This window comes from Trichechus manatus, unplaced genomic scaffold, assembly GCF_000243295.1.
Source record: "Trichechus manatus latirostris isolate Lorelei unplaced genomic scaffold, TriManLat1.0 scaffold00075, whole genome shotgun sequence".
NCBI lineage: Eukaryota > Metazoa > Chordata > Mammalia > Sirenia > Trichechidae > Trichechus > Trichechus manatus.
Genome location: NW_004444011.1, coordinates 11,950,642 through 11,966,997, shown reverse-complemented (window position 1 = coordinate 11,966,997; position 16,356 = coordinate 11,950,642). Strand labels below are relative to the sequence as shown.

Genomic DNA, 16,356 nt, shown 5'->3' with positions numbered 1-16,356 from the left:
ATCCTTTCAGTAAAAATAAGAGTCGTCATGGTGTGCAGTATTTTTGTTTATGTATTTATTTATAACTATCAATTATGAATAAATGAATAAAATTGACAACATGATTTTTAGTCAGTGCATTATATTAGGATATGTCATAGTTTCCAGCTAGAGTATTGAAAAAATACTTCTAAATACTTTGAGTTGTCTTCCTATTTCTTTTCTTTACTTCTTTGGATTCTTGGGTATAGTAACATTTTAGGTCTTTTAAAACTCATTGCTTTTCAGCTATTGAGTTGTCCCTGAAGGAACAAAGGCAACAGCCAACCACACTTTCCAGTTTGTATCCAAGCACATCCAGTCTCTTATCTAACCATCAACATGAAGGTCGAAAAGTCCGTGCTATATATGACTTTGAAGCTGCTGAAGATAATGAACTTACTTTTAAAGCTGGAGAAATTATTACAGTTCTTGATGACAGGTAAAAAGTCTAAAATTAATATTCATATGAAAATTGAACATTCATTTGGAAATCTATGACATTATTTCTGATTTTGTATTTCACATTCTTCCTGTTAAATGTAGTAACCAGATATCATGAAAAGGAAAATTGACCCAGATATTTTCTTTATGATGGTTGCTCTGTGTTATATTGTCTAGATTCTTATTTTGTGGTTTCATTTTTTCATTTCTGTTAAATAGGTTTTTGTTTGAGAGACCTAGTTCTATCCATTCGTTTTTGATTCCATCTAAGAATTAATATCGGTTGTTTAATTAGTTAAAGAGTTAATATTTTAGAAAATACAGAGTATGTGTATGTATTTATGGAATCTGTAAGAAACATAAATACGTTACTCATTTTCATATGAACAATTCTCATAGGAAAACGGTATATCCATGTGGATCAAATTCATTATACGTGGAGTTATAAGTTTAGATCATCATAGGACGGTTGATACAGCACATCTTTTTTTTTTTTTACTATAGCTTTATGATATTTAACTTTATTGAAAATTAATTGTTACTAATAATGAAGTACTAAAATTTGGAAGTGGTTTTTAAAAAGAAATTAGATTTAAGGTTTCTTGAGTGGAAGAAAATGGGGTAAAGTTTGAGCTTGGTAGCTGGAAATTGGACAAAATCCTGAGCATTTATTTACTCAAAAATTTTTACTGAGTGCTTGCTAGCTTTCCATGTACAAGGTACTGGGGATATAGTGGTGAACATAGGTATATCCCTGAAAGTGTGTTCCTTGTAAATGTTTTCTGCTACATATGGTGTTTTCAGTCATATGTATTCTGTTGAGGGGCTTGCCAAGTATGGGGGCCTTTTTGGGGGAGAGAGTTCATAGCTTTTTATTAGATTCTCTAAATGTTCACCAACCTTCAAAAAAACAAAGAACTGTATGTTTAATAGCTTCCTATCTTCCCTGAGGCCTCAGTTCTTATTTATAATAAAGATATATTCATGACCTCTTTCATTGGATTATTGTGAGATTCACATCTGGCAATAATGTCAGTTAAACAGTATAGAAAATAAAGATTAATAGAGACAAGGATCTTGATTATAGTAAAACACTCTTTTTTATTCATCATAGTGACCCCAACTGGTGGAAAGGTGAAACCCATCAAGGCATGGGGTTATTTCCCTCTAATTTTGTGACTGCAGATCTCACTGCTGAACCAGAAATGAGTAAGTATTTTTCAGTATGTCAGTGGATGATAATCCATAACTCTCCTCTTAATGAAAGTTAATTAAGCTTAACTTTCTGGAGCAGTGACTTGCAAATGTTAGTACCTCCAAGGTGTCTTAAAAATGCAGCTCCCTAGACACATTATTTACCAGAAATTACCTGTCTACCAAGATTATCTTTAGATAGACTGTGGACTTTTTTCTTTATCAGATGTATATAGGTGCGATTGCAAATCCATTAAAAGTGTTATGGAATTCATACGTTATGTACTTTCCTTATCATCAGTTGATAAAAATATGACGAACGCAATGTAACCTCAAAGAGGATTCTGCATCTCTTCAAAGATTGGGACCATTTCTCTAGGGTCTAGCCCCAGACTCAGAAGCAGTGGCCTCTAAGCAGCATAATGGCTTTCCTAAGCCCCCATGTCAGATATTCACAAGGAGCCATACTAACAGTTATTTAACTAATCATATAAATCGTTTTTTGTTTGATTTCTAAATCTTTGCCAGCTACAAGAAACGAACTAGAAAGAGAGGCCATGGAAGAAAAGGGGTATTAGTGACAGGCATAATAGTTGCAGGAGATGTAACTTTCAATAGCCTATAAGTATTGGACAGATCACTATATATCCATATAGTACTGTTCCTAAAGAATCTTCATAGTGATGACTTTGAGTCATCAAGAAATGTTTGTTGTAACCTCCCTCTCTTTAAGAAAACAGAAATATGTTTACGTCTAGAAAGATTTTATGAGCAATTGAATTGTTTAGAATTCTTAAGAGTTTTTGCATATAAGTTGGTAACTACTTATCTGGCGAAATGTCTTTCTGTAGTACCAGATAGAAGTGATCAATAGAAGTTTAAACCAAAGGATGCTTGGGTCTTTTTTAGTTTACAAAAATTTTAGGAAAGGGTCTTTGTTTTAGTCATCCTAGCATCTAGTAGTGAATCTTACCCAGAATACATACTGCATAAATATTTATAGAATGAGTGATATATGTAACAGTAAAGAGATAACTTTTCTGTAAAAACATAAGAGCATTTCTCTTTCAAGAGAAGGCTTTAACAACAAACCAGAGATTACAGATCTGTAATAAAATGATACCCTCTCTTAGTTATTGCCAGTATGTCTTGCGTCACTTTTGTAGAGACAGATTTCTGATACCCATTCTTTCAATGAAGTTCTTGTTAGAACCCAAAAATGTGTTGTAGAACCTTGCTTGAGTGGCAGTACGCAGTGTGTCACCTTTTTAACCTGGACTGGTAGTGTTGTTTCTTTCTTTTTCCTTTTTTTTTCGTCCTGAGTCAGTTGTTGGAAAGTCAGTTGTCTTAGACTTTGGTTCAAGATCTCATGTCTCAAGTCCGAGATTTCATGTCTTATTTTTTTCCATCATCCAGCAATGCAGCTTCAGTATGAGTGTTCTAGTTCTTCTCATATATTTCCCTCTGAACCATCTCAAAGAGAGATATATGCACATAGGCTTGTGTAATGGGGTTACAGTTTTCAAGATTGGAAAAATGCTAGCATGAGCCCCATAACATTTTTTTTTTTTTTTAAATGGGGAAATAGAGGTCTACTTCATTTAACCTGCCAAATGGAAATACCTGCCCTACTTAGCCCAGTTTTGTTTTGTAGATCTAATAAGGTATAATGAAAGTCCTTTGCATTGTATAATACGTACATGCATACACACACATACGTATATATTTGGGTTTATTTCACTCTTTTTCTAGTTTTTTCAATGTGGAAACTTAGATTATTGATTTTTAAAATTTTTGTGAAAAACTATCTGGAATGTAAGACAAGGCTAATATATAAATTACAAATATGCTTTATAAGTATAAAATATAAGTACATTATAAGTATACTTTATATCAATATAAATAATCAGATTATATATATACATATATATATATGTATTATATATTTATATATATAAATACATGTTGATAATATTTGTCCCTATAAGAAAAAGGGCTGTAAACTGGTGCATAGTCAGTCAGCCATTAGAATATGAAATCTGCCGTGTGTTCTCTTATGGGTCACAACCAATGCCGTGCTATCCCATCTTTGTACTTGTTAATAGCTCAAGATACAAAGAGCAAAAGTATCTGTTGTAGATGTCTCTTTTCCCTCTGGAGAGAATGAGATCAGCTGAAGCTTGTTTTGGTATGTAGCTTTTTGCTTTATGACAATTTGAATGGGGTGAATATATTTCTTACATTGGAAATTAAAATGTTTTCATTTCATAAGGAAGCACACAGTGCAGACTAAGTGATATGACTTGTTCTCAGTGAAATCACAGGCCGGATTCCAATAGTGTAGGCCACTAGAGCCAGATAGGCATTGATCCAGGCTTTGCCATTTGTTAGCTAGCCACTCCTTAGAAACCCTGTGGGGCAGTTCTACTCTGCCCTATAGGATCTCTATGAGTTGGACTCAACTCGATGGCAACAGGTTTGGTTTTTTTGGTTTTTATCTAAGAGTTTTTAATCTTCCTAAGGCACTGTTAACCTCATCTATAATATGGACATATCTCATAGGATTGCTTTGTGATTCTTTGAGAAATGCAATACTTCACCAGACATATTTAATAGTTTAATGAATATTATTTCCCTTTCTTAATTCTGCCTCTCTCCCATCTTGATTTTTAATATTTTTATGAATACTGACCTCATTAATACAAGGATGAAAAGTAGTCGTTACCCAGAAAGTAAGTTTATTCCTTTAAGCTATATATGTCTCTCTGTATTGTTTTAGAGAAAGTTAATTGCTTTATTAATAATTCATATTTACTAATTAATGTTAAATGATATTTAAAGATTGGTATGGTGGGCAGTCTAGAAGGGTAATGGTTTGTTGATCCTTTAATAAACTACTTTTTCATCACAAACATAATGTTAACTAGAAAATGCAGACTGATTTAGTGGAAAATTCAGATCCCTGCCAAAGCCACTCACAAAGTTCTCCATTGGCCTAGACGTCATTCTCGTAATAAGAAGTCTATGAGTGATATGCCAGGAAATATCTAACTAATTTTCCAGTTTATTACATTAAAGTAGCATAATTTTTTGATCAAAAGAGATTTCTCTTTGAAGGGACTGGTAATTTAAAAAGAGTATTTATTTGACATTGTAGAGTTTATTTATGCCATTGCAAAACTTTGCTTTTTTGTCCACTAATTTACTAAACTCTGATATATGGTAGGTGATTAATCTTTGTTTTAGGAATTTTACTTTTATTTTTAATGAATTATCTATTATGAAAAAATAGTCTTTAAAAGAGAAAATTAAGAAACCTTGACAGGATTTCATAAAGTAATGTTCTGTCATTATTGCCTAAATCTATAACCCAAATATGCCTTAAATTGAGTCTCTCAACTTGGTAGGAATATAAGAAAAAGTCAAATCCTTTCTTGGAACTTACAGTGTTTTAAAATAAAATTTTAAATTTATTATAAGGAAAAGATAAATGTTACATATTTTACAGTTAAAACGGAGAAGAAGACGGTACAATTTAGTGATGATGTTCAGGTAGAGACAATAGAGCCAGAGCCGGAACCAGCTTTTATTGATGAAGTAAGTGCTTCCTCGGTGATAGCAGTTGTTATTTTGTATTGAATTGAATTGTTTTTCTTGACTTCTTAAAAAAAAAATGATTACTTGAATAATGCATGTATTTTTTTGTTGTTATAAGAGTTCAAACACGATAGACTAAGCAGAGATTCTTCTTGAAAGTTCCTCTCCAATCCCATTTGTCTTACCATCACATTTAATTCTTTCTCATTATTGTAGTTATATTCTGTTTCCGATTCCATAGAATGGACTTACCGTATTATATTTAATTATTCTGTTGATGGATGCTTAGGTTGTTTCTAGGTCTTTTCACTATTACAAACAGTATTGTAGTCACCTTTATTTTTGGAGCATCTGTCTTTTTGTTTCTTTAGAGTTTAGAGTAGATATCCAGGAGTGGAACCTCTGAGTTAAAGGGACTTTGTGTTTTCCATTTAATAGATACTGCCAATTTGTTCACCAAAATGGGAATTTACACTCCCATCAATATTATGTGAGAGTACCTGTTTCCTCATATACCCAACAATGGATATTAAGATTGCTTGCATATTACTCAGGAAGAGATGGGTCACTGACTATCTGTTGAAAGAATAAAATGAATTCCTGTTCTTAAAAATAAAATGTCACTAAATTATTTTTATGTAAACCATTTCGTAAAAGCAGTGTTCTGAATATTATTGGGAATAACTCATGGTTCCTTCTTGGATTGAACACATTCTAGTATTTGGGAAAAAGCTTATGCTAATTTTTATGATAAATATCTTCATATGTCATTGCTGCATCTATATACAATAATATGTATTTTCAGTGATTGTGTTTGAAAATATAGTGTCAACTTGGGACAATTCATATACTTTTTAGAGCCAGATAATAGTACCTAAACTTATGTTATTGGGAGCTCAAACTTAAGACTCTTTTGATTAAGTTAATTTATTCTATTTACTTAAACTTTTCAGAAATTTTTGCTGTTATTTAAATAAAAAATAAAAAAATTAAAACTGGTTAACTTTTCCAGCTTTAAGCATGTTTCTACTCATAATCATTAATGGTTTGCTTTTTCTGAGTAACAATATTAACATAACTGTATTGAATTAACTGAATAGTACACTATTAAATTATGGAGCTAGCAAACCATCCAGAATTTTCTGAGTATTACATTGTATAAATCAGGGATCGTCAGACTATCACCTGCAGGCCGTATCTGGCCCATTGCCTGTCTAGTAAATAAAGTTTTATTGGAACACAGCCATGCTTATTTATTTATGTACTGTCAATGTCTGCTTTTGGGCTACAATGGCAGCTTTGAGTAGTTGCAACAGAGACGGTATGGACCTCAAAACCTAAAACATTTACTATCTGGCCCTTACAGAAGAGGTTTGCTGACCTGGAGTATAGATCATTTTCAGAGAATTTTTTCAGTCCATAAGTACTCTTTCCTAAAATTTATCTCCTGGAGAACACTTCCTATCATCTCTTGTCATTTCGTTCCTCACTTCTCCTTTTACGTTCTCCCTCTCCCACTTTACAGAAGAAAGGCTTACTCCTTATCATCCTGAAGCTTACTGTGGTATACTGATATGGATTATATAAATTTTCATGGAAATTTCAAATACTGGTATTGGTATTAAGAAAGTAATGGCTCTAATGACTGAGTAGCACAACTCAGAACAATTTCTTATTTTTTTTGTTATCAACAAAATAGGAGGACCAAAATGAGTTGTCATCTAGTAGATCATTAAAAGTAATTTTTAATGACAAGTCAGTGTGGTTTCTGGCATAAAACTCAGAAGATATTCAAAGAATTGAATGATACTGCTATAATAAAACTCATTTACTTATATAAACATGATTTCTCAGCACATTCATCTTTAAAAACAAACAATAGGAATAGAATTGATGCTGAACCCTGGTTCATTTTATTGTTCAAAATTTGAAGTATGGTTGTGTTTTTGTTTTTTTTTTTTACCTATTAGGAATTGTTAACTTACCCAGATGAATTTTTCTGATATTTAGAGCATTGTCACAATGCTTATGCATATTTTTATTGCAAACATATTTGATAAGGAAATCAATAGAAGGCCTTCAAGTATACTATATTAGGCTAACATTTTGTAAGGGAAATTGAATGGATATATGTTAAGGTCAAGGAGAAACATGAACCATTTGAAATTCCTGACAGAGATTGCTCATTGTTTTTTTTAAATGATAATGGTGGGTACAAATTGCTATGGTGTTTGAATTCTTTGGATTATTTAAAAGTGTGTTTAAAAGACTGTTTTATTTTAAAATGTTAATATTTCAAATGTGCTGTAAATCATATCCTTTGTAACATTTTACCCTATTAGTGAAAAGTGTGATGTCATTTTTAAAATATGAGTAGGGTCTTTAGGTTTGTAGCATTCTTTTAGAGGAGACAGGAGTAGAAAGTTTGAAGACCACTCATAGAGAAACAGACTCTAGAGACTGCGAAGAGCCAAGGAATTCAACTGGGTCAGGGAAAGCAGTGTTTGGCCGATTGCATTGCACAAGAACATGCATGTAGGGTCGGACATGTGGTTTATCTAGAAACCCTATCTCTGCCAGTAGATAATTTGAAATAGGGAATAGTGGTTCATAAACCAATGAAACAAAAATTATCCAAGTGTTAGTTGTCTCTCTTATTTTATCATATTTTTTGTTGTTACAAACTGACATATGCCTTCATTTTTTAGACTACTTAAAATGAAAATTATGACTTTTATATTGAAAATAGTATCCATTTCAAAATGCAGAATTCTTTTGACTTGGGAAATGTTTTTTTAACACTTGTAAAAAATTTGATGAATTCATCTCAAATTTTATTTGGTTTTAAATGACTGCTTTGCTTAGAAATTGCTAGTCTAAATTGCTTACCATGTGTACTTATGTATAACAATAGCATGACCATTTGTAATTAATTTAGTATAGCCATCCGTCGGTACCCTTGGGGAATTTGTTCCAGGACCCTTGGAGATACCAAAATCCTCAAATGCTGAAGTCCCTTATATAAAATGGTGTAGTATTTGTATATAACCTATGCACATCCTCCCATATACTTTAAATCATCTCTAGATTATTTATAATACCTAATACGGTGTAAATGCTATGTAAATAGTCGTTACACAGTACTGTATTGTTTAGGGAATTAATGACAATAATAATATTGTTCAGGTGAACAATGCTCAAACGAGTACTGGAAAGAGACTGAGCTATAACAGAAATACCACAAGTGGATGGCTTTAACAAACAGAAGTTTATTCTCTCACAGTCCAGTAGACTACAAGTCCACATTCAGGGCATCAGCTCCAGGAGAAGGTTTTCTCTCTCTGTTGGCTCTGTAGGAAGATTCTTATGATGCATTAGTCTTCCCTTGGTCTAGGAGCATCTCAGTGCAGGAACCTCTGGTCCAAAGGACACGCTCTCCTCCTGATGCTGCTTTCTTGGTGGTGTGAGATTCCCATGTGGCTCTGCTGGCTTCTCTCTTTTATATCTCAAAAGAGATTGGCTTAAGACACTGTCCAGTCTTGTATCCCTCATCAGTGTAACTGCTGCTCATCCATCTTATTAGATCATAGTGATTGAATTTACAACACATAAGGAAATCGCATCAGACTACAAAATGGTACACAATTATACAATACTGGGAATCATGACCCAGCTAGGTTGACAGATATTTTGGGCGGACACAATTCAATCCATGACACATACATATAAATACATATGATGGGATGGTTTCATTAGCTCCGTTGGCCCTTACAACAAACGAGTCTCTGAAATAGATGTGAATCATTGATTTGAAACACCTTCCAACTTTTCTCACATACAAAAAAAGAGAAACCACAAGTCTTCCTTCTTCCCTTTGTGACAAACTGAAGCATTGGTGGAAAGAAAATGTAGAATGGCCCTACTTAGAAGGAGAACAGCTATAATATAGCTGAGTTGTTAGTCATAAGCACTGACTTCTTGAGAGGGATGTTACACCTGTCTGTTTGGCAAGGGTACAGCTGCTTCCAAACAGAATTTCACCGAAATCCACTAGCATGACACAGGAGATTGAAGAACATGTGTAAGTGTAAATGTGGCTCTGTTTTTTTCTTATTTTAGAGAATCTCTGTTAGCAGTTTCAAAAATGAGTAGGAAGAGCTTTCAAGCCTCTGACTTTATATGGTACTAGAGAATACATGGATATTAAATATATAAAAGCAAAATTGGTGTCTCCATAACTATGAATTACAGAAATTCTCTATTCATTTATAAAGATTTGTTACTTTTTATATTAACTATTTTACTCCCATAGGATAAAATGGACCAGTTGCTACAGATGTTGCAAAGTACAGATCCCAGTGATGATCAACCAGATTTACCAGAGTTACTTCATCTAGAAGGTAAACCTTGTTTTCCCTTTATCTTGCAAACAAAAAGTAGAGGTTATATCTAGTGTTCTGTTACAGACTGGTTTTGTATTTAAATAAAATTAAGAAAAATATAAAGAATAAGTTACATTTCTCTCTTTTCCTTGACCCAATTTCGCTTTTATACGCAGTTTAAACCTTTGGTTGAATTTGAATTTGTATACCTTTTTGTCCAAATTAAATATTTTATTCAACATTTTAGGGTCGTGTACTAGTATTTCTAGATTTTGAGATCAATATTTTAGATTAAGTTGTCACCAACTTACATTAAGAAAATCAATTTTAGGATTGAGATTAATTAATACAACTTTTATTACTCCAAATTAAAACCTTTATTCCTTAGATTATGTGAGTATCTATCAAAGATTTGCTTTCTTTTGCTGTGTTTTCTTACATTTCTTCAATTCTTGTCATCTTAGCAATGTGTCACCAGATGGGACCTCTCATTGATGAAAAGCTGGAAGATATTGATAGGTAAAAAAAGAACATGTGTTGCATGTATGTTGTATACTTTCTTCCCTGAAGTTCTTTCTAAACTACATGATGGGATATATCTGCATTTTTTTTTTTTTTTTTTTTAAGATAAGCCAAGGGAACTAATTCTGGTTCACTTGTTTTCTGCTTGTGCTTTGACCCATCAGTGCTTGGCTAATGTAATCACCTTTTGCTAACTTGACATTACCAGTGCCAACAAATGCCCCCATCTGTTAGTAACTAGGGAAGCCTAAATATTTCAAGGTACAATGAATTGTTATAAGCTAGAGTTTTCCCAGCACAGTGCCTAAACCTTAAAGAGGTTTGGTTGTCTTGGGGCTAAAATACAGGATATCTTCTGTCACAAAGTTAATGTTTTAATAATGTTTGGTGTTGTCAGTTCTACTATTTTTGACATTTTAATGTGTGTGAGTATTTAGAACATTGTATCATATAAACAACTATGTTTCAAATTACTGTGTCATGTTTCAGAAAACATTCAGAACTCTCAGAACTTAATGTAAAAGTGATGGAAGCACTTTCATTGTATACCAAGTTAATGAATGAAGATCCAATGTATTCCATGTATGCGAAATTACAGAATCAGCAGTATTATATGCAGTCATCTGGTGTTCCTGGTTCTCAGGTAAGCTTTTAAAAACTCAGGTATATCCGTTTACATTTGACATTATTTGGCATAACTTTTTTTTTTATAAAATTCGAAACTTTATGAAAGTAATGTTTAGAATGAAAATAAAGTTTAAAAGAATTTTTTACTTGACAGATAAAATGCATGATAAACTAAGTAGGACCCCCCCCCCTTTTTTTTTTGCTTTTGTCCAGGGATACACATCACTATCTCACCCATCAAGCTTTTTTTTTTTTTTTTGGCCCCTTTTCAAAAATACAGATACTTTGGCTCTACCCCATACCTACTGAATCAGTCTTCAGGAGTAAAGCCCAAATATCTGTATATTTTAAAAGAGTCATAGCTAATTATCTGGTTAAGAACTACAGTTTTTGTCCTCTGAGTAGAATTTCTAATTATTAGTAAATTCTTCTGAGTATCTACAGTTTTTTAGTGAGCTATATTAGCCTGTTATTTTTTCCCCTCCTGTATGTGAGAATGCATGTAATGCAACATAGAGCCTTTTTTTTCTCTGTTCACCTCAAGCAATTATTGCAAGAGCCCCTTTTCTACAAACTCAATAACTTCAGGTTATAGGAAGTTATAATTAGCCAGACATTCTGTTTTATCCATGCAGAGTGGTCACAGACATTACTCAGAATATTTTTTTAATTGATCCATGCCCTACTAGCTTCTTCCTCTGAAATGGGGGCCAGAAGCCTGGACATGAGCAGCCAGGCTTGAGACACCTGGGACTAGGATGATACCTGCTCAACGGTCTTGATTATCAGTTTGTGCAAAACAAAACAACTTTGTGTTTAATTTGAGAAGTACAATAAAGTACAGTTATGAGCACTGGTTTGGATATGTTTGTAATGAAGACCTTTGAATTGCGGTGTTTAGTGTGTCACGTAGTTTAACAGAAGTGCTAGGATAATTGTACTTGTTTCCTGGTGATAGTGTTACTCTCTGGACCCATGGTAACAATCTTACTACATACAAAATGGAGTTCTCTTTTTCAAATGTGTGAAATGGAAGAATTAATGAATACTATAAAAAATTAGAATGTTATATGTGTTTAAGGTTTTGGGCATTTAAGCATTCAATCTTTTTAGATTTAAAAAAAGAAAAACACTTTTTTTTTGGTTACAGGAATAGGCAAACTATGGCCTGAGGGATGAATCTAGCCTGTCTCCTGATTTTATAAATAAAGTATTTTTTGGAACATAGCCACAGTAATCCTTTAAACACATTGTCTATGGCTACTTTCTATATTGCTAGAGTTGAATAGTTGTGCCAGAGACCATATGGCCCACAAAGCCTAAAGTAGTTACTATCTGGCCCTTTACAAAAAAAAGTTTGCTGACCTCAGCTTTAGAAAGTTTATTTGCTTTGTGTTCAATAAACTGCAGTGTAGGAAATGTAGATTGTATCCACAGGTAAATGTAGCCTATTGATATAAAACAATGAACTCAAATACACTACCTAACTGTCCTTTGGAGCCCTGGTGCACAGGGGTTAAGAGCTCAGCTGCTAACCAAAAGGTCCGCAGTTTGAATCCACTAGCCGCTCCTTGGAAACCCTATGAGGTAGTTCTACTCTGTCCTGTAGGGTCACTATGAGTTGGAATTGACTCGATGGCAATGAGGTCTTTTTTTTTTTTTTAAACCACCCTTTAGGGTTCATTTTAAGGGGGTACCTAAAATATCAACTCAAAATAGAGATTATATTAGCATAAAGTTTCAAGAGAATTTCTTTTACTACTTCTGTATGGAAATAAACATGAATTTAGCTAAGTTTACCCAAAGAAAAAAGTTACCAGATGCCTGCTTCAGTGGAAAATGTTTAAATGCCTGTCAACAGAAGTGATTTTTAAAAAACCCAAAATTCCAGGGATGTGACTGTTCTTTTTATAACTGAATACCTCTAGAGAGAAAGTTTGATATACCAATTCAAATTTTAATAACATTGACTTGTAAGAAAATAGTCTATTTCTTCTCTAATGTGCTTTATCATTAACTGTTCTAGGTATATCCAGGGCCTCCTCAAAGTGGTGCTTATCTGGTTGCAGGGAATGCACAGATGAGCCACCTCCAGAGCTATGGTCTTCCCCCAGAGCAACTGTCTTCTCTCAGCCAAGGAGCGGTTCCACCACCTGCAAACCCACCCCTTCCTAGTCAGCAGGCTCAGACTTCTTATCCTAAGTAATTTGATTATTGACTATTGTTTAGAGTTAGTGCTATTGAAACTCTTAAGTGCTCCCTGATCATCTGTAACCGTAAGAATGGGATAAGAAAAAACAGTGGTAGACAGCACTGTTGCCAAATGGTCAGCCCTGTTTGTGATGATGAGTGGGGTCTACAGGAACTCCTGAGGTATTTCAGTACTAGCCAATAAGCTACTGTCTGTTTTACTGACTCACTAAACAGCTCTCTCTTGTTTTTAGTGCCATAGTTTTTATATTCCTATCGTAAGTTTTTATGGTTTTGCTTTTATTTGAATCTGTGATTATGTTTGATAAAGACTTTAATGAAACTTAAATTTGATAATTTATCATTTCTCCAAAAATTTGATATAAAATCTAAATTTTTTGTCATTATTGTTTTAGAATTTATACTTCTGGGCTACGTCTTAAAGACAAATAGTTCCTTTTTGCCTTATATTGGAATTTAGTTTATATTACAGGAAGATCCACCAGTAGAAAAGAGAAGGTACAAGCAGCTATATGTCCCTGTGGTTCATGAGGCAAGTAGTTGAATATGACATGATAGAGGCCCAGTTTTTAAAAGATTTTTCATCATTTACTTATAGTGCTCCCTTGTCATGTAATTAAAGAAGCCCTGGTGGTGCAGTGATTAAATGCTTGGCTGCTTGTACCCACCAGCCACTCCACAGGAGAAAGATGTGGCAGTCTGCTTCTGTAAAGATTACAGGCTTGGAAACCCTGTGGCCAGTTCTATTCTGTCCTACAGGATTGCTATGAGTCGGAATCAACTTGATGGTAACAGGTTTGGTTTTGGTTTTATCATGTCGTTAAATGCTTATTAATTATGTAGATGCCGTTTCTGATTCAGTGGGACTCTAAACTGAAGTCTTCCCCTTGAAGCAAAAAACGGTAGTCTTTAAGGGTTCACTAGCACATATTCTAGAAGTTAATGATACTCTGACTTGCAACCGAAGTTTGTAGGGCATAGTCACAATTTCTAGAACCTTTCCATTGGTGTTGGAGTTGCCCAGGAATGCTCCTGTATTGCCCTCACTATTGTATTATTCATCAACAAAGAGTCACACTTTAGAGATGCTTGGGGATTTTTAAGCATTATTCTGTTACCACGTCTAGAATTCTGAAGTGGCCTTAAGAAAGAGGGTAATGGAGAGGCCTGTTGTAGCATCAAGAAGCAGCGCCCTCCCTACTGGGTTGTATAGCTCAGGAAGAAATGTTAGATGTAGCTTTCTCTGTCTCAGAGCTGCTTTTTTTTCCCCTACGGTTGAAATCTGGTGAAAATGAATACTCTTATATGGAAAATAGGCGGGTAGGGAGCAGCTATTCTTAGAAGGATTGTTTTATAGCTAAATACAAAGTACATAGAGGTAGGTATTACTGAGAAGTCAGCCACTGCTCACCAGGAACCCCTTAGATATTTTAGTATTAGCCAGAAATGCCATCACCTTCCCTGCTAGTCCTCTGTTTTACTATGTCACATACTGCTCTAAATATCTTGTTAGTGGAAGGAGATTACTTGGGACCCATTCTTAAAGTTCAGGGCCTTTGGAAGTTTATCCTTGTAAATGAGATAATATGTTGGTAGGACTTTAACTGTGACGTGCTATAGAGCTGTATCACCTTGTTGCTGTACTCTGGGGATTTCTCTGTCTGTGCACCTTGCAGTCACTATATACAGTCAGTGGTGTAGGGCCTGTGCTGTATTCCGGTGCCTGACACTGCGGAATAGCTATCAGTGTCACTTCTCAAGAATCACATGTTCATTTCAAAAGATGCTTTTTAGAGAGCATTTTTTGGGAATATTTTGCCCTCTTTGGCTAATTCCTGTTTATTCTTTAGTTCTTAGCTTAGCTGCCATTTTTACTAGAAGCCTTCCTTGCCTTCCCACCTCTCTAACACTTTTCCTTCTATGTGCTGTCATAGAACCCTGTATTTCCTTCCACACACCGTGTACTGACTTTTAATTGCCTTTTCACTTGTCTGTGTCTCCATTAAACTGTAGTATCTTGAGGGCTGGAACAGTCTCTTTCACCTTTATACAGGCAGACCTCGGTGATACTGCAGGTTTGGTTCCACGTTACCACAATAAAGCAAACATCGCAATAAAGCGAGTCACGTGAATTTTTTGGTTTCCTAGTGCATATAAAAGTTATGTTTACACTATACTGTAGTCTGTTAAGTATGCAATAACATTATGTCTAAAAGAACAATGTACATACCTTAATTAAAAAATACTTCTATTGCTAAAAAATGCTAACCATCATCTGAACCTTCAGCAAGTTGTACTCTTTTTGCTGGTGGAGGGTATTGTCTCAATGTTAGTTGCTGACTCATGAGGGTGGTGATTGCTAAAGGGTGGGGTGGCTGTGGCAATTTCTTAAAATAAGACAACAATGAAGCTTGCTACATCGATTGACTCTTCCTTTCTTGAAAGATTTCTCTGTAGCTTGCAATGCTGTTTGATAGCATTTTACCCACAGTAGAACTTCTTTCAGAATTGGAGTCAACCCTCTCAAACCCTGCCACTGCTTTGTCAACTAAGTTTATATAATATTCTGAATCCTTTGTTGTCATCTTAAAAATGTTCACAGCATCTTCACCAGGAGTAGATTCTATCTCAAGAAACCACTTTCTTTGCTCATCCATAAAAAGCATCTCCTCATCTGTTAAAGTTTTATCATGAGATTGCAGAAATTCAGTCACATCTTCAGACTCCACTTCTATTTCCTTTGCTATTTCGACCACATCTGCAGTTACTTTATCTGCTGAAGTCTTGAACCCCTCAAAGTTATCCGTGAGAGTTGGAATCAACTTCCAAACTCCTGTTAATGTTGATATTTTGACCTCCTCCTGTGAATCACGAATGTTCTTAATGGCATCTAGAATGGTGCATCCTTTCGAGAAGGTTTTCATTTTACTTTGCCCTGACCCATCAGAGGAATCATTATCTATGGCAGCTTTAGCCTTATGAAATGTTATTTCTTAAATAATAAGGCTTAAAAGTTGAAATTACTCCTTGATCCATGGGCTACAGAATGGGTGTTGTATTAGCAGGCATGAAAACGTTAATTTCCTTTTACATATCCATCAGAGCTCTTGGGTGACCAGGTACATTGTCAATGAGCAGTAATATTTTGAAAGGATCTTCTTTTCTAAGCAGTAGGTCTCAACAATGGGCTTCAAATATTCATTTACCAGGTTGTAAACAGATGTACTCTCATCCAGGCTTTGTTATTCCATTTATAGAGCACAGGCGGAGTAGATTTAGGATAATTTTTAAGGGCTCTAGGATTTTCAGAATGGTAAATGAGCATTGGCTTCAACTTAAAGTCACCAGCTGCATTAACCCT

General features: G+C 34.4%; 1 protein-coding gene across 4 annotated transcripts in view; it reads left to right on the top strand.

Annotated features, from left to right (window-relative positions):
• Nucleotides 1-16,356, top strand: part of STAM (signal transducing adaptor molecule) — a 69,581-nt gene that overhangs the window by 42,663 nt on the left and 10,562 nt on the right. For 2 of the 4 annotated variants that reach the window (XM_004380558.2, XM_023735073.1), the window contains 7 exons: nt 268-460; nt 1,577-1,671; nt 5,165-5,253; nt 9,566-9,653; nt 10,100-10,154; nt 10,647-10,800; nt 12,811-12,986. In XM_004380558.2, coding sequence (XP_004380615.1) covers nt 268-460; nt 1,577-1,671; nt 5,165-5,253; nt 9,566-9,653; nt 10,100-10,154; nt 10,647-10,800; nt 12,811-12,986 — 850 coding nt within the window. Of the gene's footprint in view, nt 1-267; nt 461-1,576; nt 1,672-5,164; nt 5,254-9,565; nt 9,654-10,099; nt 10,155-10,646; nt 10,801-12,810; nt 12,987-13,455; nt 13,694-16,356 lie in introns of those variants that run through there. The other 2 variants (XM_023735075.1, XM_023735074.1) reach the window with 2 other exon arrangements.